General features: G+C 41.0%; 1 protein-coding gene and 1 long non-coding RNA gene across 36 annotated transcripts in view; one reads left to right on the top strand and one right to left on the bottom strand.

Moving 5' to 3' along the window:
• Positions 1-25,288, top strand: part of INPP4A (inositol polyphosphate-4-phosphatase type I A) — a 97,430-nt gene that overhangs the window by 56,726 nt on the left and 15,416 nt on the right. For 5 of the 34 annotated variants that reach the window (XM_083437708.1, XM_083437703.1, XM_083437705.1 and 2 more), the window contains exons 12-24: positions 1,322-1,452; positions 2,891-2,995; positions 4,120-4,228; positions 4,330-4,413; positions 9,903-10,086; positions 10,301-10,519; positions 11,721-11,970; positions 15,918-15,950; positions 17,685-17,857; positions 19,450-19,573; positions 21,074-21,200; positions 23,208-23,348; positions 24,671-24,768. In XM_083437708.1, coding sequence (XP_083293834.1) covers positions 1,322-1,452; positions 2,891-2,995; positions 4,120-4,228; positions 4,330-4,413; positions 9,903-10,086; positions 10,301-10,519; positions 11,721-11,970; positions 15,918-15,950; positions 17,685-17,857; positions 19,450-19,573; positions 21,074-21,200; positions 23,208-23,348; positions 24,671-24,768 — 1,778 coding nt within the window. Of the gene's footprint in view, positions 1-1,321; positions 1,453-2,890; positions 2,996-4,119; positions 4,229-4,329; positions 4,414-7,683; positions 7,702-9,902; positions 10,087-10,300; positions 10,520-11,720; positions 11,971-15,917; positions 15,951-17,684; positions 17,858-19,449; positions 19,574-21,073; positions 21,201-23,207; positions 23,349-24,670; positions 24,769-25,288 lie in introns of all 34 variants that reach the window. The other 29 variants (XM_083437700.1, XM_083437693.1, XM_083437701.1 and 26 more) reach the window with 10 other exon arrangements.
• The window catches only part of LOC310676340, a 33,300-nt gene continuing 25,620 nt past the window's right edge, over positions 17,609-25,288 (bottom strand). For both annotated transcript variants that reach the window (XR_014510467.1, XR_014510468.1), the window contains 2 exons: positions 19,620-19,683; positions 17,609-17,855 (listed from right to left, as the gene is read on the bottom strand). This is a non-coding gene — a long non-coding RNA (uncharacterized lncRNA). The remainder of the gene's footprint in view (positions 17,856-19,619; positions 19,684-25,288) is intronic.

Here is a 25,288-nt window from a genome sequence, read left to right as displayed (position 1 = left end):
GTCACTTACAATAGCAAATTCGGAATTGATTTAGTTTCCACAGGCAGAGTGCCATCAGATGGCTAGGTTTTAGGCAGGCCTGTGTGGAGCTTGTCTGAGGCCCAGAGTCTTGTTAGAATAAAGTTATAAACTGAAACAAAAAAGCAGTCAGTCCCTGTCAGGGTCTAGCTCCCTTCCCCCAGCCCTCTGGCCAGCTTATTCCTCCAAGACCTGGGGTAAGTGTATCTGGCTGCCTGCGCCCTTGCACAGGCCTGGTTTCAGGGTCCCTCCAATTCTCTCTCCTTTCCCCTTTAAAAAGGGAAAACCTCTCCTGCCATTTTCAGAATAGCAAAATATGCTCACATGGCTGCTATAGGTATCTCTGCAGGGCAAGTTAGGTTGTCGGTCTGGCCTGTGTTCCAGGTCACCTTTGATGGCATGCAAGTAATGTCTAGTTCTACCCATTTCTGTCCTCAGTAATGATGCTGAGCTGTGGCTATGGTGCACTTGAAAATATTGTCCTGTTGCAATGCTTCAATTTTAGCGCCACAGAAGTGAGGCCAATCCAGCTGGAAAACCAAACGGAATGCTTTTTGATGATATAATAATCACACAAGCATCAACACTGCATGTTTCCTGTTCCTAGGATCAAACTTAAAGGCATTTGTAGAATTAGGGTTTTGTGCTGCTTCCCAAATGTGGGGACACCTGTGTGGTTAGCCTCCATGAAGTCACACAAGAGATGGCACAATGCACCAGAATGAACCTGTAGTTTTGTCTGGTTTAAGGCAAGTGTAAGGATTGGCTGTAGTCTTTTGTGCAGATAGTATATTGTTCTGTATGTCAGGTGTAACAGTGCCACAACACCTTTTTTAAAACAAACAAACAAACAAAGGTGCTTTGGGAGGGAGGGATTTTAGAAAACATAAGCAGATGATGGAGAGAAACCGTGCCAAGCCTTTTCCCTGCTCATTTCCGCACTCAGACATACATGGTTTAGAACCTGTGTTTGCTTCCAATGGGACCCTTCCACAAATAAAAAGTGTACATAGGTTTGTGGAAGAGTCTTTGGTCTAGTGGATACATAGCCTGATGGAAGAGGAGGGGAGGCAATTAATGCTGATTGCCTGCAGCCCTCCACATGATATCAAATGCTGTTATGGGCCATGCACAAACCATAAATTTAAAGCACATTTAACATCCCACTAATGTCTCAAAATGGCACTGATGTGCTTGAGGAAGGAGCAAGTAATATATATGGTTGAAGGCAGACTTTGCTTTTTGTTGGTCATACAACCAAATTAATAGCATCTCCCTGTCTTTTTGGGGTGTTTTTGTGTAGGGTTTGTGAACTTGAAGAACTGGGAGAGCTGTCCCCTTGTTGGGAAAGTCTTCGTCGGCAAATAGTTACTCAGTACCAAACGATCATTCTAACGTACCAGGACAACCTCACAAATCTTCACCAGTACAAAGGTAACTGACATCTTCACCACCACCTCCATAAAACAGAATGCATGTTTGGAACTCTGTTTGTATGATTATTTTTAAAACACCTGATGTAATGTATGATTCGGCTGTTCTCTAGAGAAAAACGGTTAAACTGTGGGCACATCCTATTTGCACCACAGATGTAGTGCCTGGGCATGGAGCATTGGCACTAAAATTTCTGTCTCATTCTCCCTTCCACCTCCATCTGTGCCCAGACACATGTGTGGGCAACTGGGTAGGACATAAGGAAGTGCATGGAGGACCGGCCCTAGCACTAGGCAGAGGGAGGCAACCACCTCAGGTGGCAGATGCTAGGCGGAAGAAGCAGTTCCTGGCTCTGCCTCCTGAGCATCCCCAACCCTTCACCTTTGCTGCCACTCATCTCCTTGTTCCCTTATTTACCTTGCTTCAGAGCATATTATCCTGTCACCAGAGCTGCAGGGTTCAGCTGCCGGTCCAGTAAGCTTCTGTGTGTGAAATGGGGAAAGGATGCTCTCTTATCCTTCCCTTCAGAAAGAAAGACATATTGGGCATTTTCCCTGCAACCCTGTCTAGCCCATCCTTCTCTGTTCAGTGCAAGTAACTGGAGGGAAGGCTAGCTTGAAAATCGAAGAGATTTTCCATTCCCTGAATGTGCATCCGTTTATACCTTGCCTTTTGATGCAAACGCCAAGTCAGCTCACAAGGAACAGTAAATTTCAAACAACTGGAAAGTGACACTAAAACCACAAGGGAAAACAATAACAGCAGATGAAAGCAGCAGCAGCAGAAAACCATTGAAAGGATCCTGATTACCATTAAAAGCACAGAAGAACAGCAAGGACTTTGCCTGCAGCCTAAAAGAAATATGAGGTGTGCCCATCTGTGTAAGTAGATGGAGGAAGAAGAAAACAGGGCTTTGAAGATTCCTACTGGGATTCTCCACCTGTGGTGCAAGTGGGTTGTGTACCTTTAACTTTTCTTACCTGTGTTTTTTATCTGGGTTTCTGACTTCAGAATTCCATTCTGAAGTTTTGTGTTTAAACAAAAAGCTTGCCACTTATTGTCCAACCACACCATCTTAAGTTTCCATGATTCTTTGGTGCAAGCCAGGTGCCTTAGATATGCAGTTAAATGTAGTTTGAATGTATGGTGTGGATGTCGCCGTGTGGTGGGACTAGCATCATCTATTTAAACAAAGGACTTACTCAGTTTAGGGGGGAAAGATGGAGTTCACTTTTAACAGCAAAAGAGAGGGCTGCTGAACATTCCCAACATTTCACTGCATACCCTCCATCATTTTCAAAGAGGCCCTTTAGGAAATCTCATTGCCAGTACAAACTTCATGCTGCAGTTTTTGTACTGCAATTTGCCAACAAATTTTTCTTAGTGGTTGCAGTTTTATGGACTCAGCATGCAGAAATCATCTTCTTTATATCCTCAGGTCCATCGTTCAAAGCAAGTAGCCTGAAAGCTGACAAAAAGCTGGAATTTGTGCCCACAAATTTACACATACAGCGAATGAGAGTCCAAGATGATGCAGGATCAGGTATTTTTTTTCTTTATTGCTCATATATCCTGTAGGTTCTATTCTCTCTCTGTGTGTGTGTGTGTGTGTGTGTTTTCCCAATCCTTCACAGAGATGCTGGGTTTTGAGCTTGCAACTTTTATATGCAAATTATGTGCTCTACTATTGAGTTACAGCTTTCATTTTTTTTGAAAAAAGAAAGTTTCTAGCCCTCCTACAGAAAAAGTTATGAAGTGAAATGTGCGGGTACTTCAAAACATTACTGTGAAATGAGCCAGCCTGGTTGCTCCTGATTGCCTGTGTTTTTAGCTAACCAGTGAAACCAGAGCTTTGATAAGTGAATTGTTTAGACACCAGGCATTGGAATCCCTGGGTTCCTAAGGGGCTGCTCTTTTCCCCTCCTCTTTAGTCTACTTCTCCTGCTTTGCCTTATTTTCTAGTCCTCAGATTCTCCATAGTTTGCCCTTCGATTTTTTCCCTAGCAATCAGAATGCATCTTTCCTGTGTTGGGTTCGTCTGAGATCAGGTAGTCTCTAGAAGTTATTTTCTGCAACATACTCAGCATGAGTGGATTTTAAAGACCCCTCTTTTCCAATAAAATGGCAACTGCAAAGTATGAAAATTTGCAGAATGTCTACTGCTCTGCAGGAGTTGAAGGCTGAAGCCCAGGCACTCATAAGAACGCACTGTTTAGTTAACATACAGAACAATTATATACTTGTCTTTTCAGAAGTAAGTCTGTGTTTAATAAGGCTTACACCCAGGCAAGTGGTTTAGGGGTGGCACTGGGCAAAAGTAGGGGTTTTGTGCCTTTGGCAGCTGTATGGCAGGCAGAAACTCAACAAGGTTACTCCTTTCCTAGTACAGAAATATGATTACAGGAAAAGCTTCAACGTGACAGCATTTTCTCTAATTTGTGTTATGCTGTGCCCTCCCATGGCAGCTGTTCTGTTACTGGTACCCCACAACACTCTCTCAGAAATCGAAATGTGCTCACTGGTCTAAAGAGCTTGGCAACCCCCAGATATATTAGGTGCTTTGCAAATTACATTCTTGTAGTACAAATTCTCACAGGCTTGCAGTCCAAGTCTGGATGGTGAGTATTCTCCTTTAAACCTCTCCTCCTCACTTTTGGCTTTGTTTAGATCAGAACTATGATATTGTAACTATAGGAGCACCAGCAGCTCACTGTCAAGGCTTTAAGTCTGGAGGCCTGCGGAAAAAGCTCCACAAATTTGAAGATGCCAAGAAACAGTAAGTAGAATGTTTGGTGGCTGTCTGTCCTCTCCTGTTGCCCCCGTTTTGTAAAAAGCATCTAATACCTTGTGTCTTTTTTTTATTGCTTCTACATATAGGAAGATTCAGTCCAAAACCACGAAGATTAGAGCCAGTTTATGGAAAGAGTTTGACAGAAGAAGGTTTTCCCATTTTTTCAGCCAGTAATTTTATTTCAGTTTTAAGTAGATAGATAGATAGCTTATGACAGCTTAATGAGCTATTGTATATTTAATATAAGCATTAGCCTTTCTGTATAGATGTGTAAAAGGTTTCACTGTACGTGTAGATTCCTGCAGTCCCTAAGTTTGACCTAGGCTGTTTTTACTCTTTGATCTGAACAGCTGAAATCAAATCAAAGGATCAGAAGTCTGTGGGCAGCTCCTGGGTCCCTGTCTGCTCCTTAATACTGCTATGGCATCACCATTTCCTGGCAACTGCATTTTTACCGTGTCTACTCCCTGTAGAGGGAGAGGGATGTTCAGGGAACATCCTGAAATAGTCTAGAAAATTGGTCTTTGACCTTTCTCCTAATTTTTCAATCTAAAGGTTTTTGAAGATTCTTAATGACTGTCTTTATTGAAGCTTCTCAATCTGCAGTCAGATGGGAACATGGCTGAACTAATTTTCCTAGCTTCTGTCTCTGTCATTTCCTAATAGGTGCCAAAGACCTTTCTTGAGAACATGCTGAAAGAGCGAGACTCCCTATTCTTTCTTGGTCTTTTAGCAATCATCTTAGGTTCTGTGAAAAGGAAATTCAATCAGTGCTTGCTTTTTTTTTTTTTTTAAAGAGTGAGATTGTAAACTCTGACCCTTTTTGGAGTGGGCATTCCTACTATATTTTCTCATTAGAGAGCAGAAACCTTTTGTATTCTATAACTGCAGGAATGGCTTTGAGGAAGCACACTCTGTGGTTTCCTCTAGCAGCTGGTTCGTATGGAAGACAGAAGAGATAGGAGTGATTTACACTTCTACTTTCTGTGTTTTCGCTATAAAATTTAAAATAGGGAATGTAAATCTTAATCCTTGGATGAGATGCTCGATTCCCAGATGGAATCGCTAGTAAACTGGCATACTGGAATTGCCACAGTTCTGACATTGTTCCCTGTCTACACTATAATACAAAAGGTTAAGTCTATACATGCCTGAAGGGGGAAAAGGTACTGGGAAAATGTCAAAACGCATATCCATAGAAGTTTCTTAAGCTGGCTGGAAGTGTCTCAGATGCAGCATAGAGATGCAGATTCCATCCTCGTCGTCTTGTGGTCCCCACAGTCAAAACCAGAGAGGAAGGAGGACAGCAGCCGGGTGGGCTGGCTTCTAGTTTTGCTTGTTTTTTTAAGCTGGACACTATTTGTGCCGTTTCCAGCCTTTCAGGTTTAAATGGTTCAGTGGTAAACCAGTCACCCAGAAAGATAACATCTGCACGTGAGGAATACATGCAGAAATTTCCTTTTAGAAAGCCACTCTACTTAAAACCACCATATAAGCGTGCACCTTACGCTTCTCCTTTATTTCTCCTCCTCTATAATATCTGCAGTCCTTCCTGTCTTCCTGCCTGCTAGAAGTCTCCTGGTCACAGCAAGGAGGGAGGTGGGGTGTTGTGAGGTCTGCATAAGGGTTATTAATAGTGATGAGGGGAATTGTTCAGTAATTTACACTGCCCAGAACAATAACAGAAACCAAAACACAGCTATCCTTTGGAATTTGATCTTCTAATAATACAGTGCAGTTCTCATAACAAAAATGTATCAAAGTGAACTGTGTATAAAAATGCATATATGAATGAACATATACAAAACTGCATTACATTAGAGGATGTTGAGGATGGATGCGGTTGGAGGCGCTTGGAGGATGGATGGCGGCTAATGGATTGAAGTTGAATCCTGACAAGACAGAAGTACTGTTTTTGGGGGACAGGAGGCGGGCTGGTGTGGAGGACTCCCTGGTCCTGAATAGGGTAACTGTGCCCCTGAAGGACCAGGTGCGCAGCCTGGGAGTCATTTTGGACTCACAGCTGTCCATGGAGGCACAGGTCAAATCCGTGTCCAGGGCAGCTGTCTACCAGCTCTGTCTGTTCCGCAGGCTGAGACCCTACCTGCCCGTGGACTGTCTTGCCAGAGTGGTGCATGCTCTGGTTATCTCCCGCTTGGACTACTGCAATGCGCTCTACGTGGGGCTACCTTTGAAGGTGACTCGGAAACTACAACTAATCCAGAATGCGGCAGCTAGACTGGTGACTGGGGGTGGCCGCCGAGACCACATAACACCGGTCTTGAAAGACCTACATTGGCTCCCAGTACGTTTCCGAGCACAATTCAAAGTGTTGGTCTTGACCTTTAAAGCCCTAAACGGCCTCGGCCCAGTATACCTGAAGGAGCGTCTCCACCCCCATCGTTCTGCCCGGACACTGAGGTCCAGCTCCGAGGGCCTCCTGGCGGTTCCCTCATTGCGAGAAGTAAAGCTACAGGGAACCAGGCAGAGGGCCTTCTCGGTAGTGGCGCCCGCCCTGTGGAACGCCCTCCCAGCAGATGTCAAAGCGATAAATAACTACCTGACATTCAGAAGACATCTTAAGGCAGCCCTGTTCAGGGAAGTTTTTAATCTGTGATATTTTATTGTATTTTTTGTTTCTATGGAAGCCGCCCAGAGTGGCTGGGGAAACCCAGCCAGATGGGCGGGGTACAAATAATAAATTATTATTATTATTATTATTATTAGAGGAGATTGCTTGCAAAAATGTGTGTTAGGGGGAAATGCATACATAAATCTGTATATTAGAATACATACTAAAACACCGATAAATTTTCCATGATGTGGAAATCTGAACTTCTTATTGGAAAAATGAGAAACCAAAATGGACCTATATATCCACCCCAAGCTATTAAGCAACCCACACTTGAGTCAGGATTGACTAATCTTCGGGGCAGTTCTTTTTTTAACTCCTTCCACCTCTCTGGGTAACAGACACCTGTGCCATAACAGAAACTGCTTCTAAAGGTTCCTTCATTGCCAAACCAGTTTGGTATTTTGGGTGGGAGGCTGATGATTAATGAGAAACATGAACTGTAACCCCCCCCCCAATCTGTGCAAAGTAAATTGTGTAGTTCTTTGGATCCCAGCCCATAGATTTGTGTTTTGCTGCCAGATTGCAGTTATTTGTGCATTTTGCAGTCAAGCTCCTTGTGTCGCATGTAGCACCCATTGTGCTGATGCAGCCAGAAATCTATGGAATGGGTTGCAAGTCATAAACCATTCTGTATTGACTATGATTTTGTTTTGCTTACAATTTTAATGACATAAGCAAACCTTATTGGAAAAAAAATATTTAAAACAACTAACATTGTTTATCTAATGTTGCTTTGCTTTGTTTTTTGCTTTTGGTATCTGCTAACAAATAATGGCTAACTTTCATTTGGTTTTATTTTTTTTAGCAGTTATGAGGAATGTTGGTGAGTTTTCTGTTTCTCAGTTTGGAGGCAGAACTTTCCTGTTTGATATTTTTCTTTTTTTGACAAAAGTTAATGTGTTTATGTACAGAGATGCCTCCCCCTTTTAATACTTTGCATTTGCTTTTGCTAATTTTGCTTCATTCAGTTAATGTGGTTGTTTACTGGGGTATGTTGCATGATTTAATTTGATCTTGTCATCTGCATTATTTGCCTTCCTAATGAACAGCTAACACAGACCAAGTTTGGTTGCTAGAACCTTGGGAGCCAATTAAATTGAAATGCTTTAACTTTAAGAGACCATTTTTGTTAGAAACTGAAAATACTCAGAATACGACATGAACCTTTTACATTATATTGGTCACTCTTTTTATGCATCCACAAATGTATGAAAATTGGTTAGATGATTTGGGCTTTGAACTTCAAATTGCCAGTGAAGGCTGATAGCTGTTCATTTGGGAGGATGACTGCAGATAGTAGTTTGTCGTCTGTGAACTTCATACCATCAAATAATTTATTTCCTCTTATTTGGCAATAGATTTGCTTCCCTTCTTTTAATATGAGACTCACCAGGCTGCATGGACTGTGCTGCCAATTATATCCTAATTCTTCTGCATGATATCTCCCTTATTGTAAGAAAAACAGTTAATAACTCTGGATAGTTGGATGTGACTATTGAGATGGTGCAGAGATTTTTAAACAGCTGTCCCATATAGAAACAAGGAACCCTGGCAAAAATCCAATAAAAGAGGCATGCTAAAGCTATTTTGAATCAGTAGGTTTAAACATGCCAAGCAGAGTTTGATAAAGGCTGCTATCCTTGAAATTGCTGGTCAAGAGCCATAAATGACCCAATTGCTATGACCATTGCTGACAGTTTCAGTAAACACATTGTTTCCAGTTAGTGGTTTTCAAGACCTTTGATCCTGCAAAGTTAGGAATTCTAGATCCATTTTGTCTAAACAAATGATGTGTAGAACAACAGCCACACTCCCCAAAAGTGATGTCCAACATTACCAGCCCTGTGGAACAGCTGTTGTTTTGAAAAAAGAAGATGTGCCTTTAGGCTTACATACCCACATGATGGGATCTTATTTTCAACTAGGCATTGTGCCAGTATAGCACTCTCCCACACATTTTTGCTCTAGGACAGGAGAGGGGAACCTGTGACCTTCCTAGATGTTGTAGGACTACGACTTCCATCAGCCCCGGCTAGCATGGTCAAGGGACAGGGATTATGGGAGCTCTGTAGTTGCACCAGCAATATAGGTAGAGGGTTAAGGGTAAGAATAACATCCTGGTTTTGCAACATGTTTGGGACAGCAAAAACAGTGAGGGTTGCAATCAGATGGCAGTCCATACAGCACTTGGCTGGTGGAGTCTGTTTGCCTTGGCTGGTCACAGGCAGTGCAGATTTGATACTCATGCTTAAATGAATAGCTCCACTATCCTCATGTGTGTGTAAAATGACACCAGGCATCGGCTGAGGTCTTTTGAGTTGGTTGAAGGCAGAAATTGAACAGCATTTTCCTCCCTCAACCACTAGGGGGAGCTCAACTCTTGCCTGATGTCATCTTTGCATGCACAGAGAAGACCTTATTGTGGTAAGGACTGATGGTCAATTCTGAGTCAAAGGCTTATGAGCAGAAATAGTTTTGCTTTGTTTATTTATGAAGTAGTGATAGTAAGTTCTAGTAACTGTGAGCTGCCTAGAGGACTTTGAAGCCTACCAAATGGTAGGAAATAAATTATCTTTTAAAAAATTATTTGTTTGTTAAATGTGAATGAATAAATAAATGTATGTTTAGAGCAGGGGATTAGACTAATACTGCATTCCTAACCCCACTTATCTGGGAGCAAGCTCCACTGAATTCAGTTGGACTTTCTTCTGGGTAGACACGGTTAGAAGTGTGCTATAGGTCACATTAAATCCTCATTCAGTGATTGCCATATCCTGTCCCTGTGGAAGTTATGAGCAGTCAATTGGCTTCATTAAAGGCAGAGTTGGGCCTGGGTGGTAGTCTGAACATGAGTCCTTGTAGCACCTCTCAGTCTCTTCATGCTTGATAGTTAATTGGGAGAAACTGTTTGCCTGTGCTTTCTCCTTTTTCAGCATGAAAAAAGAATGGAATTTCAGTGCTGATCTGTTGGATTGATTTTTATTTTTATGCGTATAAAAAATTATCCGTTTTTCCACCCCCCAGCACTTCGACCAATACCCAGTCAATAGTGTACATACCACAAGATATTATCCGAGCAAAGGAGATTATTGCACAGATCAATACCCTGAAAACTCAAGTTAGTTACTACGCAGAAAGACTCTCCAGAGCTGCCAAGGACAGATCCGCCAATGGGCTTGAAAGAACACTTGCCATTCTGGCAGATAAGGTACGGGATATGATCAAGAGTCCCTATGTCCCATTGTGGTCTCTCTGAATATACTGAGAAGGCAGCCTTGGCTATACTGTTTGAATATTAAGTTTTGACTGTAAGAGAACGTGGCAAGACAGCCTTAGTGGTTCCTCTGCAGTTCCTGAATTCATGATGGAATATGGACTGTAGAAAGAGTTGCAAAATACATTGTTGTTTCAATCCTTTCCAGACACGGCAGCTTGTCACCGTCTGCGACTGCAAACTGCTGGCAAATTCAATACATGCGCTGAATGCTGCCAGACCAGATTATATAGCTTCAAAGGCCTCTCCAACCTCTGTAGAGGAAGAGCAAGTGGTGCTGAGGAATGACCAAGATACCCTGGTGGCCAGGTGGACAGGAAGAAATAGCCGATCTTCTCTACAAGTGGACTGGCATGAAGAAGAATGGGTAGGTTTGTTGACCTGGGATTCAGTTTCTATTAGCAGTCTTGCTGCTGAAAGCTTGAGGGGTATAGTTATACTACATCTCACCATTCTGTAGATTTGGGTTTTCAAACTGTGGTCCAGGGATCACCAGGGATCCATGAACTTCACTCAGGTGAAGACACTGTGTGTCTTTGTTTCTGTGGTTGAAGAAGGGAGGTGGCATATCCATCACATTAAATAATAATATTGTATTTTATTGTTTTGAAATTTGAATTCTGTGGAATTTAAACTGAATTCAGTAAAATGTATATAAGAAATAAAAGCAACAAAATTACAATTATAAATTATACAACATTTAGCACAGTGCATTACAATTGCTGCAGAAAAGGCATGAATTGATCTGCCAAGAATCTCAGCAATTTTCAAGTCGTCAGTTGGGGAAATATTTGGGGAAAGTGCTGTTATAGGCACATTTTCTATGGAAAGCAAAATCTGAAGACTAGCATCTACTATTGGAAGGCTCTTCAACTAGTCAGCCATCAGCTTTATAACTGATAAATGATGTTAACTGATATTCTTGTTAGGAGCAATGAAAAATGGTGTCATGAAGGTCAGTCCCCAATTAGTTTTCCCACCAAAATATGATCAGAATTTGTAGCCCTTGTTTATATTGGTATAAGACAGAAAATGATATGCATTATTTAATGGATTTCATCTCTCTTGAACTGCCTGTACAAATGGGAGCAACAATATCTAAACAAGTTTTCTAACTTCCCCGATGATGTGATGCTAAACTTATTTTTTTTATAGTGGAAAGCAAAGGATGCTGTAACATCTTGTAGGACTTGAATCAATCTGTGCAGTTTCATCCAACCAGAAACTGATGTTGACTGTTTTTTAATTCTGTTGCAAAGTTAAAATGGCTAGAAAAGGGTAGCCATATTCCAGTGGAATATGTGATAAAGCACATGTATTGAGCACCTTACAGGGAGAGCCCTGTAAATACACCTTCATAACAAATGGAAAACATTCTCCTGAAAGATAATCTTGTGGCTGAGCCCATTGTGTTGATAAGTTTCTTGTTCTACTTCGGGCTTCTTCAACTGCTATTGTGACCCAAGATCCTTCCTGCAGTGAGATCAGAATGATGTAAACCGCCCCCCCCCCTTGTTAAAGTTACAGGAGTCTTTAGTTAGTCCGTTTTGTTTTTCATTCCTTCCCAGGAAAAAGTCTGGGTGAATGTTGACAAAAGTCTTGAATGCATTATCCAGAGGGTGGACAAACTCCTCCAGAAAGAGCGTTTGCATAGTGACAGCTGTGAAGACGTTTTTCAGTGTGACACCAGCTGTTCTAGCAAGAAAGGTAAACGGGATACCCGTGCGTACTGGATAAAGCCACACACCTCATCATCTTCGTCATCCCCATCATCTTCATCCATACCATCCTCTGCATGCCATTGTCCCCAAGACACAAGTGCGTATGACAGCCATGGCTTCTTCCTGCTGCTCCTCCGCTTTGGCATATTTCTTACCCTTTTCTCCATGTGGTGTTTATGAGTAAGTGGCAGCATTTAGACAATCAAATCTCAGCTCAACAAGCTTCACGCACCTGCACTGTGCTCCTCCTTTGAAGCATGATTGAGGAAGCAAGCCAGGAAGCTGCAGTTAATGTTGGCATCAGAAGCAGGTTCTGTATCTATGCTGAGCAGCTTCCAAACAAGGCCTGAGAGGGAGCCATAGTTTAAAAATGGCATCTAGGTCCTCGCTTGTTTGGAAGCTGTTAACTATTGTTTCCAGCCTGGCAGGCATGTGTGGCTGGTTAACTGTGGTTTTCTGGCATGCTTGCTTGCTTGTGCAGTGAAGGGAAGGAAGCTGGAGCAAAGGGATTGTGTGCAGGTACGTGAAACTTGTGCATATCTTGGGGTATGGAGCTGAGATCTGGTCATCTGAACGTGGCCAAAATGTAAGCTGCAGGAGAGATGTGGGAGCCATTTTTCCTTAGATTTATTTCAAGATGCTACTTTCATGTTTCTCTTGAAACATGGGGATTAAGGTCTCCTCTGCATAAGCCCTTCCGCTGATAGGGTGTTTCTAAATAAGACCAATGGGTCAAACAGGGAATGTCTGCACAAGAAAAGCCAGAGGAGTGAGTAGAGCTTGGGTGACTGTTTTGCTGAAGTGAACTAGGCGCTAACGCAGTGACAATGTGAGGAGGTGTGAGAAACTGCTGGATTCTGCTTTGGGGCTTTGGCAAAATCGCTTAACAGCATTTTCTGTTTAGTTCTATATATTGCTAATTTGTATTGAGGACTTCTGGTTCATAGTTCATGCTCTTTGCTTATAGTTCAGAAAATTATATACTGTGTACTATTTCTGTACATCAGGTCCCTGCAGTTGAAAAGTTCAGGCTGTTTTAGTCTGAATTAGATTCTTCTGTTTCACCCAGCTGATAGAGGGGCATTCTCTGTTGGCCTCATTCCTGTATATTTGTCAGAGTATGGTGACTCTTAGGACACTTCTCATGTTCCTCATTGCGTCTACATAACCAGGCCCCATCAGGAGTGCGGCATTTTGCAAATTGAGCATATATTTAGGTGACATCGTTGAACTTCTAGGCCTGAGTTTCCCAAAGTTGGTCTCCAGCTGTTTTTGGACTACAACTTCCATCATCCCTACCTAGCAGGACCAGTGGTCACGAATGATGGGATTTGTAGTCCAAATACAGCTGGAAGCCCAAGTTTGGGAAATCGTGCTAGGCCATAATATTTCCCCCTTGTGCTTTGATTTGTTGGCTTGTAAATGGTTAGAGAAATTGTATTTCCAAGTGTACACAGATTTTGTTTTTAAGTATACACGTGTGTGATGTCTGTATGTTACACCTGTGTTTCTGTAACACATTCTTTGTTGTGTTACATTGAAGGATATGTTAGAACTCAATAGTTTCTTTCAAGGACTGAGAACAGTCTGCTTTCTTGTATGACATTTCAAAACAATTCATACAACAATTCGTATGAGAAGGCAACTGAAAATTACCTTTCTCATACTGTATTTTCATTATGTGTCTTCACAACAGATTTGTATTTGTGATTTCACACAGTCATTTCATAATTAATATTTCTGAGTTACAATTTTTTTAACAGAGTAAAATGCTGTCTCCTGAAATAATATATTTTTTCTTTTAACTTATTAGGTGCAGAACTAGTAGTGTATGATTTGTCAAGCTTCGTAACCTATAACTTTTCTGTGTTTCTAGTTATTCATTCCATATGTTGTTAAGAATTAGCAAGATGCAAGGATGAAGAACTGAGTGTATTGATCCCTATGAAATAACTTAGATAACATGAAAACCAATGCCTTTCAACTGTTTGCAGATTGAATTTAAATCTTCAACTTTTTTTTTAATAAGCTGTGTGACAATATGTGTGGGGAAGATATATTGTCTGAATCAAGTAATTGCTAAAGAACTTTCACATCAGAGTGATTAAGAAATGGATTTCACTCAATGCAGTCAGTATCTATTATACAGCACAGTACTGTATAATTTTTGTATGTGGCAAACATTCTCTCTCAATTCATCAAATGTTTTCTGATAATGTATTGACTGAGAACCATTGAAATTATGGATCAACATGTTTCAATGCTTGCCGTTGTGCTCAGCTCAAGCTGTGCATCATTGCTTTTATGTTTACATGCACAGAGGTGCACTGTTTTCAATTCCAAGTAGTTTAATTTGCAGTCAAAGGCATATTGAGATGCTAGAACGGCTTCATGTGGAATGTGTTGAAAACAGGATGTTTTTAACTTTATTATTTATAGCATGCCTGATGTGCTAGACGCTATACAAGTTAAAAACAAACCTAGTCCCTGGCAATGGCTTATAGTTTAAAGATGCAGCCTGAAGAATGAGCTAGGGAATGACAATGGAGCAGAGTAGAAAGAGAGAGAAAATGTAATGACTGAAAAATTATGAAGCGACTTATATTTGAAATGTGAAATGAGACAGGTAGTCAGCCAATTTAAAGATGAGTAAATAAGGGAAATTATTTTTCGCAATGATTGTAGCCTATTCTGATTTGAGTTTTGGCCATGTGATTAGATGGAGAGAAGCATATTATAATTTGAAAGAAAGCCAGTGCAGATTGGAAAAAGCTGTTGTTTACAGCGAATTGCCCTCTGACTTGAATGGAAGAAGTATGAGATCAATAATGCTTGTGAAAAGAGATGCTTTTGTTTCAGAAATTTAGTTGTCATGTGAGTAAATCCTATACCCATGTTATAAATAGGTTTGGAGAAATACAAGGAGCCAAGGAGAGGAAATGGAAGAATAGTGCTCTCAGATTAGTGCCCTTAGAGAACACGTCCCAATTCACCCAGGACCAGCTTGGTACAGTTCAAACACATAATGTTTGTGCAACTTCAACACATGCGGTTTCTGGTAGCATCCCTTCATTCCTTAGTTTTCCTCTAACTGCTGTTTAAAAAGTTAGCTTGGTTCGAGAATGGCTGAAAGTGAATGCCCAAGAGGCAGCTTCCCTTTCTTCTTTTCCAAAGCCCCAAACTAATTTAAATGGGGAGGGATCTTAAAAGGCACCTTGTGGTTTTGGTGGGAGGAAATGGCGGAATGAAACTCACATTTGCTCATACAGACCTGTTGTGTGCTTGGCAAAATAATAAGTGAGACATGATCTTCCAGTTCTAGTTGATAGCATCTCTTCCATTCATTTCAGTGGGAATTGGATCCAGCCTTAATTTTGGGCACTCTGGCTCCTAAAAATATGACCTAGATATTTTGAAACCTCTGTTTCATACATTGTATGGCACAAATTCAAACTTGTCACTGAATATATGAATGATCCTGAAGGAGATGTGCTTAGTCTGTATTCCTTGGTAAGCTAGTCTATTAAAAAATACGTGCATTTGCAAACAAGTTTGTCATATTCACACTTTACAGTTTCAGGCGCACATGTAAAGTATCTTAGGTGTACACCTAAAAAGGCCACATGTGTGTATTAGGGTTACTTAATGCACCCAAAAACTCTTGCCAGTGTTCTGCTATTCTATTTAGCTGCTTTTAATGCAAGTCATTAAGCTAGTGGTTCTCAAACTGTGTTGTCTGTGGCTCACATACAGCTGTTTCCAGCAGACTACAGAGACCTATATTTCTCCTGTTGTCGTGCTCACTTCTCCTCCTAGTTTCCAGTGCTAGAAATAATTTATAACAGCTTGTTGTACCAAGCACAAGTGGTTGTGGAGTATTTTATGCTGGCACAACCAGGAGGAGAGGTGATCAGTGGTAGTCTGTAGTGTGCCACTTTGCAGAAAAAAAGTTTGAGAACTTCTATACTAAGCATTTCAGTTGCCTATGTTTAAAATGTGTTGCTTCCCCTTAATCATGCATGTTGCACCTCCATTTTTGTGCAGATTGCAGTCCCACTCCTGAAGAGACTGGCCCAGGTATGTGTGTGTTTTCTCCCCTCCACTCACAGTATTTGCTTCTGAAAACTGCAGAAGAAAAAGGTTGTCTGTGCATCTAACACAAATGACTTTTGCTGATGCTAATTTGGGTACTGCTATGTGAATAAAAGTATTTTTGCTGGTAGGTTGGTAGGTGCAAACTAGCCTTCCTTGCCAATAAATTTCAACACACAGTAATTATGTGACAGGAAGACATTTTTAAAAATATGCTGGAAGGCAGTCATATGTAGCTGCTACTGTCTAGTTAAAACAGGTGTTGCCTCTTTTGTGTATGTCTGCAGAGTGCTGGTAAAACTGGTTTTAACCCATTTGGTCAGAGGCTACATTGAACCACCTTCAATTTGGGTTTGTTTGTGTGTGTGTTAATATTTTGTGGTTCTCTACTGGGTGGGTACAAAATGCTGAGTAATGCTTGTTTTGTTTCCCCCCTTTCCTTTAAAATAATGCTGGGAAGCAGATGAGGCTGGGAGCATGTGACTTGCCCTAGATTAAGCCAGAATTTGAACCTGGGTATCCAAACCCAACACATTATCCCTTGTGCCATGCTGGCTGATCTTGAGAGAAGAGACATGAGCCACCTGATAGCATATACAGAATTTGTGGGGGGTAGGGGCCAGAATTCTCTTTTTTATATATAAAAAGAATTAAAATGTGTTCGGGTTTGTGTGTAGATTGTTTTTTAAGTTTCCATTTGTTTCCACAGTATAAACTGAATACTTACTATAATTATTTTGAGTTTTTGTCTATTTAGCTTGGCTATTTAGAAATGTTTTGTAATTTCTATACCCTGAAAATGGCTGTGCCAGAGAAACTATCCATTGTTCCTTTTTAAATAATTGTCTATAAAAAGCACTTCAGAGCAAATACATGAATAGAACAACCTTTATTTTTCATTGCATAGATAATCTTATTTAGAGTACTACATTATTTTGGAAAAACTGTATCATAAAGAGCAGCTTGCCTGCTGTTAAAAGAACCCAGCTGTGTTCTGAGACATAGGGCCAAATAACTGTGTGTGTGTGTGTGTGTCTATCTATAGGATGGGACACAGGTTTAAGAAACCACAGTACTTTATGGTATTCTAAAAACAACTTTCCGTAACTGCCCTTCATTTGAATGGCTGTCAAGGAACAGAGAGTACTTGCTTCGAGTAGAGCAGCTTGTACCAGAGTGCTGCACATTCATAATAAACCATAGGTTATTTCAGACAATGGCTTACTGTTACATTCTATCAGGGCCAGTGGGTTCAATTTATGGCAATAAGACTCTTCTACTTTGTCCCAGTGTGGCTGTAACTATTCTCCAGAACTAAGTTTAACTCTCTTCTTTGATGCAAATTCCCCCAACTGTCTCTTACCCATGGTGTAGCATTACATAGGCACATGACTTACCAAGGTTAGCTTTAAACAGGTTTTGCAAATCAGTTTCAAATCCTGATTTCAAAGTGGTTAAAAATCTACCCTTGGTTAGCATTGGCATAGATGTAATGTTGCACTACAGCCAGTTCAGACAATGGAGAGTAAAGGCATGCATGAGCCATGGGCCTACTTCCAATGACTCAACCATGGCTTAAGAGATATGCAGCCTTAAATCCATACCAAATCTTTAAGTTACATTAGTATGTTTCTTAAAAGCTGTTTCTTTTTGAGGATTTTTATTTTAAAAGTGATATATTTCCATTAATTGCCTCCTCCTTCCTTTTGAAAACTGCAGGTGAATGGAGTGAGGCCCTTTACCCATTGCTGACAACACTCACAGACTGCGTAGCCATGATGAGTGACAAGGCAAAGAAAGCGATGGTCTTTCTCTTGATGCAAGATAGTGCCCCAACAATAGCTCTTTGCTTGAGCCTTCAGTACCGACGGGATGTTGTCTTTTGCCAAACTGTAAGCAAGAAAGTAGAATTCATACATTAGACTTTGGATACCTTTTTTTAAAAATGGAAGAGTAACTTTGAAAGCAGTAAGAATCACCACACATTTCTGAACAACAAACCCCCCCCCCCCCACTTCAGCAGCTTTGGCTGCAATCTTTCCTGGGCCTAGATCCTTTTAAACTAGAGAATGTTTTAATACAGGGGGGCAGGTAGCAGGATCTGACCTTCATTAGGACATTTAATCCCATTATACTTCTACAAGGGACACGGGTAGTCTAAACTACAGAGCCTAGGGCTTGCTGATCAGAAGGTCGGCAATTCGAATCCCCGTGACGGGGTGAGCGCCTGTTGCTCAGCCCTTGCTCCTGCCAACCTAGCAGTTTGAAAGCACATCAAAGTGCAAGTAGATAAATAGGTACCGCTCCGGCGGGAAGGTTAACAGTGTTTCTGTGAGCTGCTCTGGTTCGCCAGAAGCGGCTTAGTCATGCTGGCCACATGACCTGGAAGCTGTACGCCGGCTCCCTCAACCAATAAAGCGAGATGAGCGCCGCAACCCCAGAGTCGTCCATGACTGGACCTAACGGTCAGGGGTCCCTTTATACTTTTACAAAAGCCAAACACGATATGCAGCAATTGCTATCTGGACTGGTCATTAGTGGGGGTGGGAGAGCATGGCAGGGAAACTGGTGCATTGTTTTGCATGTTCGTGCACACCATATATTTTTTTTTAAAAAACCCTCAAGTTTTCTTCACAAAGTTAAAATAGGAACAGTGCTTCACCTGGGATGCATAGTAAAAAAAAGGGGGGGTGCATTTAGGGCAGATGTGGCAGTGCTGGTACATCCAGCATTAGTTCTCCCTGTCTCCAATGTGGTATAGCATTATTGCATAACTCTATTAGTACTCTGATTAAAAGGTAGAAACACATCTATTTATTTCAGCATCCTATGGGCATTTTGACCTGGGCGGGGGGAGAAATTTCTTGCCAAGCAGAGCTTTTGTTTCTAAATAAATATAGGACTCCTGAGGTGTCTATATGCCATCCTCAAAAGTTTTTTTTTAACCATCTTATTTAAAGCACATTAAAGGTAAAGGTAAAGGTACCCCTGCCCGTACGGGCCAGTCTTGCCAGACTCCAGGGTTGTGCGCTCATCTCACTCTATAGGCCGGGAGCCAGCGCTGTCCGCAGACTCTTCTGGGTCACGTGGCCAGCGTGACAAGCTGCATCTGGCGAGCCAGCGCAGCACACGGAACGCCGTTTACCTTCCCGCTAGTAAGCGGTCCCTATTTATCTACTTGCACCCGGGAGTGCTTTCGAACTGCTAGGTTGGCAGGCGCTGGGACCGAGTGACGGGAGCGCACCCCGCCGCGGGGATTCGAACCGCCGACCTTTCGATCGGCAAGTCCTAGGCGCTGAGGCTTTTACCCACAGCGCCACCCGCGTCCCTTTAAAGCACATTAAAAGGAGCCAATGAAGTTAGGTATACAGATCCTTCTTTAAAATTAGGGAGTGGGTCACTGGTGTCCTACCTCTGGCATGAGGGTTTTGGAAGGTCTCTTCATAAGTCTTCGGTTACTTCATTTCTCTATTCTCTTACACAGCTCACAGCCCTTATCTGCGGCTTCATTATCAAGCTGAGGAACTGCCTGCATGATAATGGATTTCTGAGGCAGCTCTACACCATTGGTCTGCTGGCACAGTTTGAAAGCCTTCTGAGCACTTATGGTAAAAACTGGCTGGGGCAAGCATGTCATATCCTTTTACGACTTACTGAACTTCATTCACTGCAGAGTGTTGGCAAGGTGCATGCAGAGGGTTAGAAATGTCTTGTTGATCTGCAACAAAAAGAAGTTTAGAACAAAACTATGTTGTAATGTGGTATTTGGTACATACAATATTGTGTAACTGAAAATAGATGTGTGATGACCTTGGTTGAAATACAGAATACCCAGCAACCAGCTTTTGGTTTTTATGAAGCAACTATATATAGTAGGTATCGATTATACCACATCAGAAATCAGTTTTGAAATGGTGGAAATTTTCAAAAAGGTTGCCTACTCTTCACGTTTCAAAAGAAACACTGCTGGGCATGCTTATGATTGTGTCCTTCCTTAAAAGTACAACTAAGTTTTACTTGTTACCATCCTTCCTCTGCCCCCCCCCCCTTAAAAGGAGTTTAGACATTAAGGTTGAAGAGTACACCAGATTCACAAAGACACATTGAAAATAACTATTTGTAATACTTTGAACACAGAACTAAAGCAAAACACACACACACATTTGGGGGGTGTTCTTGAGCAAATTGTCCAAACTATATATATTTTTTGCAAAAATTCAAATGAGTATTCTCCCGAATTGCTTTTCTCTACAATTCCCAAGTTATAAAGGCTGTTGTTTATAGAGTTGTTAAATTTTATTTATTTAAAGTATTTTTATACCCCCTTTCATAAAAATATCAGGGGATTCATAACAAAAAAAATCACTAAAAATACAGTGAAATAATAAATTCATTGGCATCTACAAGTCCAGGTAAAACACGTTAAACAGTTATTGCAATAGTATTGCAGAAGCTTCAGAGAACTATTGAACTTATATTAGATGCCTAAATAAGATTACTGTTGCATCAGATGGGAAGTCATTGCACAAATGGGCCCCGTGACTGGTAAAAAATAAGGTACAAAGTATCAAGTTCAATTGAAACCAATTAAGATTACTAGAATGAATAAAGGTGGCTAGCATCAGAATGTTAAGATCTCATTTGTTAAAAGACACTTTCAAAATTTCAAACTCAAAATTTATTTCACAAAATTGTAAAGCTTGTAAATTGTAAAGCTTAAATTTCCCTGTTTTTTGTGTTTCTGCCAAAATTTCATGCTTAAAAACCATGTCTGCAAAATTATTATTTTGATGAGCCACAATTTTGTGAGCTGAACATTTAAGGATATGGGCACATCTGTAAATGCATTGATTGCTTATGTTTTCTGTCTTCAGTGAAACACATGCGGCAAATTTTCAACCTGTAATTTAAGTGTATTAATTTTTGCAACCCAGCTGAGGATTCAGGAGTGTAACAAGAGTCATTTTACGTGGGGTTGTGTAAAATCAGGAAATCACATATGTTACACAACACATTTTCTTTCTGAATTCAAGTCAGTTGGCAATAGCTTTTTTATATATATTTAAAGTATGACTACTTATAATCCCATTCATCTTTTCTTTCTTTAGGTGAAGAGCTGGCAATGCTAGAGGATATGAGTGTTGGGATAATGGACTTGAGGAATGTAACGTTTAAAGTAACTCAGGCCACATCAAATGCATCTGCTGACATGCTACCAGTCATTACAGGAAATCGGTAAAGATAAAGGGCAGGGGAATGGGGAAAGAGAAGTGAAAGCACGTTTTGCTTCAGCTAGGACACTTGAATGGCACAGAGAAAAGTAAAGACCTGGGCAAATGCATAGTGATCCAATATAGAAATACTTTGAGCTGGTTTTATGGAATGGCCCTAAACCTTTAACCTTGACCTGCTTAACTAAATTAGGCTATATTTCCATTATTTGTTAACAAGATATACAAAGTGTGACACAAAACTGACCTGCTTAATATTATTTTGAGGAGAAAAGTCAAGTTTTTCAACATGGGCAGAGAACGTTCTTATTCATAAGAATATGAAGTGGCCATTTCCTACTCCAGAATGCAATTATTTTGTCCTTGCCTTTGTGATTGGTCTTCTCTTTTCACTCAAAATACTGCAGATGTGGTCTTAAAAAAATTCCTTTCTGTTCCATTCCCTGAAAGTGGAAGATATTAGCCTTCTTTGGGTGACTAATCAATATAGAATAACTAAGGGGAAAGGTGGTGGGAGCAAGTCCCACTCTTATTCTATGCATATACTTTTCTTTTCTTTTTTAAAGGTAAGCATAGAGGCCCTGTGTGTATAGCTATACATAACTTACCTTACAGGGTGGTTGTTAGGATTACAGCTGGATAATGCAGGTAAAGCGCTTTGAACATTGAAAGTGCTACACAAAAGTCAACTATTATTGCCCTCTAAATCAGAGCTTTCCAGACATTTCATGTTGGTGACACACTTTTTAGACATGTACAAATTGGCAACACAGTACAGTAATTCAGTTTTACTAGCAAACAGAGGTTAAACTAACTCGCACGGCATACCTACACACTGCAGTGACACACAGTTTGGAAAGCTCTGCTCTAAATACTATCGGAACCCCTGATCCACATGAAGAGAACCCAGTGCACATAAAGTTGTATGAGCAGGAACTCTATTCTGACCTTAAAATAAGAGCACACAGATCAGGAGAGCCTGTGTTTGTGATTCTGCTCCCTCATCCATCTATATTCAGGAAGTGTCCGGGTGGAGAATCTAGCTAGCTTTGCACCTAACTATTTGAATTCTGTCTTCAGCTCAGTACAGTTCACATCTACATAAAGATTTTCCTTCACCATTATGGCCTGATATGTAGACTTTACTCTTGGACTTTTAATTATAGTTCAGAACCTGTCAAAAGGATGGTGCTTGTAGAGATTTAATATCAGCTGTGGCTTAGGGATAGGCCAGAGCTCAGTGGCTGGAGCATTTGCTTTACGTGCAGAATGTCCAAGGTTCAATCCTCATCACCACCAGGTAGGGCTAGGAATGTTGCCTTAAGCCTTGGAGAGCTGCCACCAATCAGCATAGACAATAGTGAGCAACGGCCTGACGTGATATAAGACAACTCCCTATGTTCCAATCAGTCTTCTTTTAGGGGAGTCCATTGGGGAGTACAGGAACCACAGCATCCACAGAATAAGTTGAAGTTTTTCTTCTTTGAGCTAAATCCACTTATTCTAGAAACAGGACTGACAGAAGATGGGTTTCACTGATAGTATAACAGAGAACATTATGAGGAGACCAGCTGAGCCCATTTGAGTTTTATTCCTCACCTACATGTTAAGAATCACCAATCATAAATTCAGTTGTCAAACAAAGTTGTACCAAGTCTTTAATTTTCTGTGAGGCACCCTGAAAACCCATTTACTTTCCCTGAGGTGCATTAATTCTTGAGTGCTGAAAGAAATACAGTAACAGCCTTTACAAAAAGCTGTTTGGCAGGGCAGGAAAAGACAAATTGAACATACAGTAGATACAGAACTGCACTGAGACCGCCGGGTATAGGGAAAACTATAAATTCAATTAATAATAATGCTGATGATGATAATAAATTAATAATGATTTATGAGTAGACTTGCAAGTTCCTGTGCAGACCACATTCCTCAGCCTCAAAAGGATGTTCTTTTTAAATGATTTATGATTTGCATTGCTTGTTTAACTTCATTTTTTCTTGCCCTGATTTAGGGATGGGTTCAATGTGAGAATTCCGTTGCCAAGCACCTTGTTTGATGCACTGCCCCGTGAAATTCAGAGTGGCATGTTACTGAGAGTTCAGCCCGTTCTCTTCAATGTGGGGATAAATGAACAACAAACCTTAGCAGAGAAGTATATATATTCTATTTTTAAAACATATCGCACTTAACCAAAGTTAGATTAAATCAACAGTTCTCCTGGGACTATATTAAGTTAATTTACTAGTAAAATCCAGTTCCCTACAGCTTGGTTATCCAAATAACGGCTCAGGAATAGGTTGGGTGACACCAAGTTTAAAACATTGGCTTATTTCAGTTGCTCAGGTGGTTGCTCACTTTCATAGTAACAACAACAATAATTTTATTTTTTATACCCCACTCATCTGGCTGGGTTTCCCCAGCCACCCTGGGCAGCTTCCAGCACATATATAAAAACACAGTACATGTTGTATTATGTTTTTATGTATCATCTGCTGCATAATGTATAAGGTATTTTGCTATCTTTTCACTTGATCAGAGTCCTCTTCTCATGGGCTACTTTGCTGCAATAGCATCCAATACTTGTCATATTTAAATTGCCTTAACTATTGTGCCAATGTGGTTGCTTTGATGGCCCTTAGAATGTAAGAGTTTGGGATGGTTTAGTGTGATGTAAATGAGCCATACACGGGTGGCGCTGTGGTTAAACCACAGAGCCTAGGACTTGCCGATCAGAAGGTCAGTGGTTCAAATCTCCTGCCAACCTAGCAGTTCAAAAGCATGTCAAAGTGCAAGTAGATAAATAGGTACCACTCCGGTGGGAAGGTAAACGGCGTTTTCGTGCGCTGCTCTGGTTCGCCACATGACCCGGAAGCTGTACGCTGGCACGGCTCCCTCGGCTAATAAAGCGAGATGAGCGCCGCAACCCCAGAGTCGGCCACGACTGGATCTAATGGTCAGGGGTCCCTTTACCTTTACCTTCACTTCTCCAGCACAGCTGAAAGGAATTTGAAAGCTTCCCTTAAGCACAGAATGCCATATTGCCAGAACTGGCACACTGTGGTTATTGTTAACTATGGTTTGCTTCAGACAAGCCTTGGTCTTTGGCTCTGTCCAGGGGTACCCAAACTTTTTTCAAAGAGGGCCAGATTTGATGAGCTGAACATGCATGAGGGCCGAATTAGGCCCCCGAAACGGACTTTGGACATGCCTGGTTTATGCAAAAGTAGCTGTAAGTTGTTAAGTTGATCACCTTGATAATTTAGTCCTATCACCCCTCTTCATTAGTACCTAAATCTGAGTGATCATTTGTAGTTTACACACTGTCTGCCATATGCTTAAGGAGGATTCTTATAATAACATTTTCAGCATTAAATCTTGAAGCTGTTCTCCTAGCTTTGTTTGTTTGGAAAGGATGTGTGTGAATGAGAGAGAGAAACCTTATTTGTGCTAAGGTGGTTCCTTTGATTTTTAAAGGTTTGGCGACACCTCTTTACAAGAAGTGATTAACATGGAAAGCTTAGTGCGGTTGAATTCCTACTTCGAGCAGTTCAAAGAAGTTTTGCCTGAAGACTGTAAGTGTGCCTAAGAAATATTCATATCTAATATGCTTAAATTTAAGTTAAACAACGGCCACAGTCACTCATTGTAGTAATCCATAAACCAATCATAGATAAAATGAAGGGCTGGGCCAGGAGATGATTTTAAGAGCAAAAGAAACATGTTGACAAGGAGTGCAAACTCTCTCACACACCTGCCACCCGCTGCTTGCCTCTCAACAGCCTCTCCCCGGTAACTCACTGATCTATGGGGAATGTAAAATCAGCCCTCCCCACTCCAATGAGAGCAGTTGTCCTTTTTAGATTCTCAAAAGTATCTGACAAAGTGACACAGTTTGGAGGAAATTATATTGGAGATAAATTTGGCCATTAGATCATGACTTTCCCATAAAGATGCAAAAGCTAACCTGTAAATAAAAGGATATTTTTATATAGATATACTTTTGAAGAGAGGCAGTTAGGCATGGGTGCCTTTTATCTTTAACGCTTTTTGTCATCTTCATTTTTAGTCTGGCAGTAGTACAGTGGTACCTCG

Source organism: Podarcis tiliguerta (genome assembly GCF_965153285.1).
Source record: "Podarcis tiliguerta genome assembly, chromosome: 4".
Classification (NCBI taxonomy): domain Eukaryota; kingdom Metazoa; phylum Chordata; class Lepidosauria; order Squamata; family Lacertidae; genus Podarcis; species Podarcis tiliguerta.
Note: the sequence above shows the minus strand (reverse complement) of the source record. Positions and strands in the feature narration are given on the sequence as shown.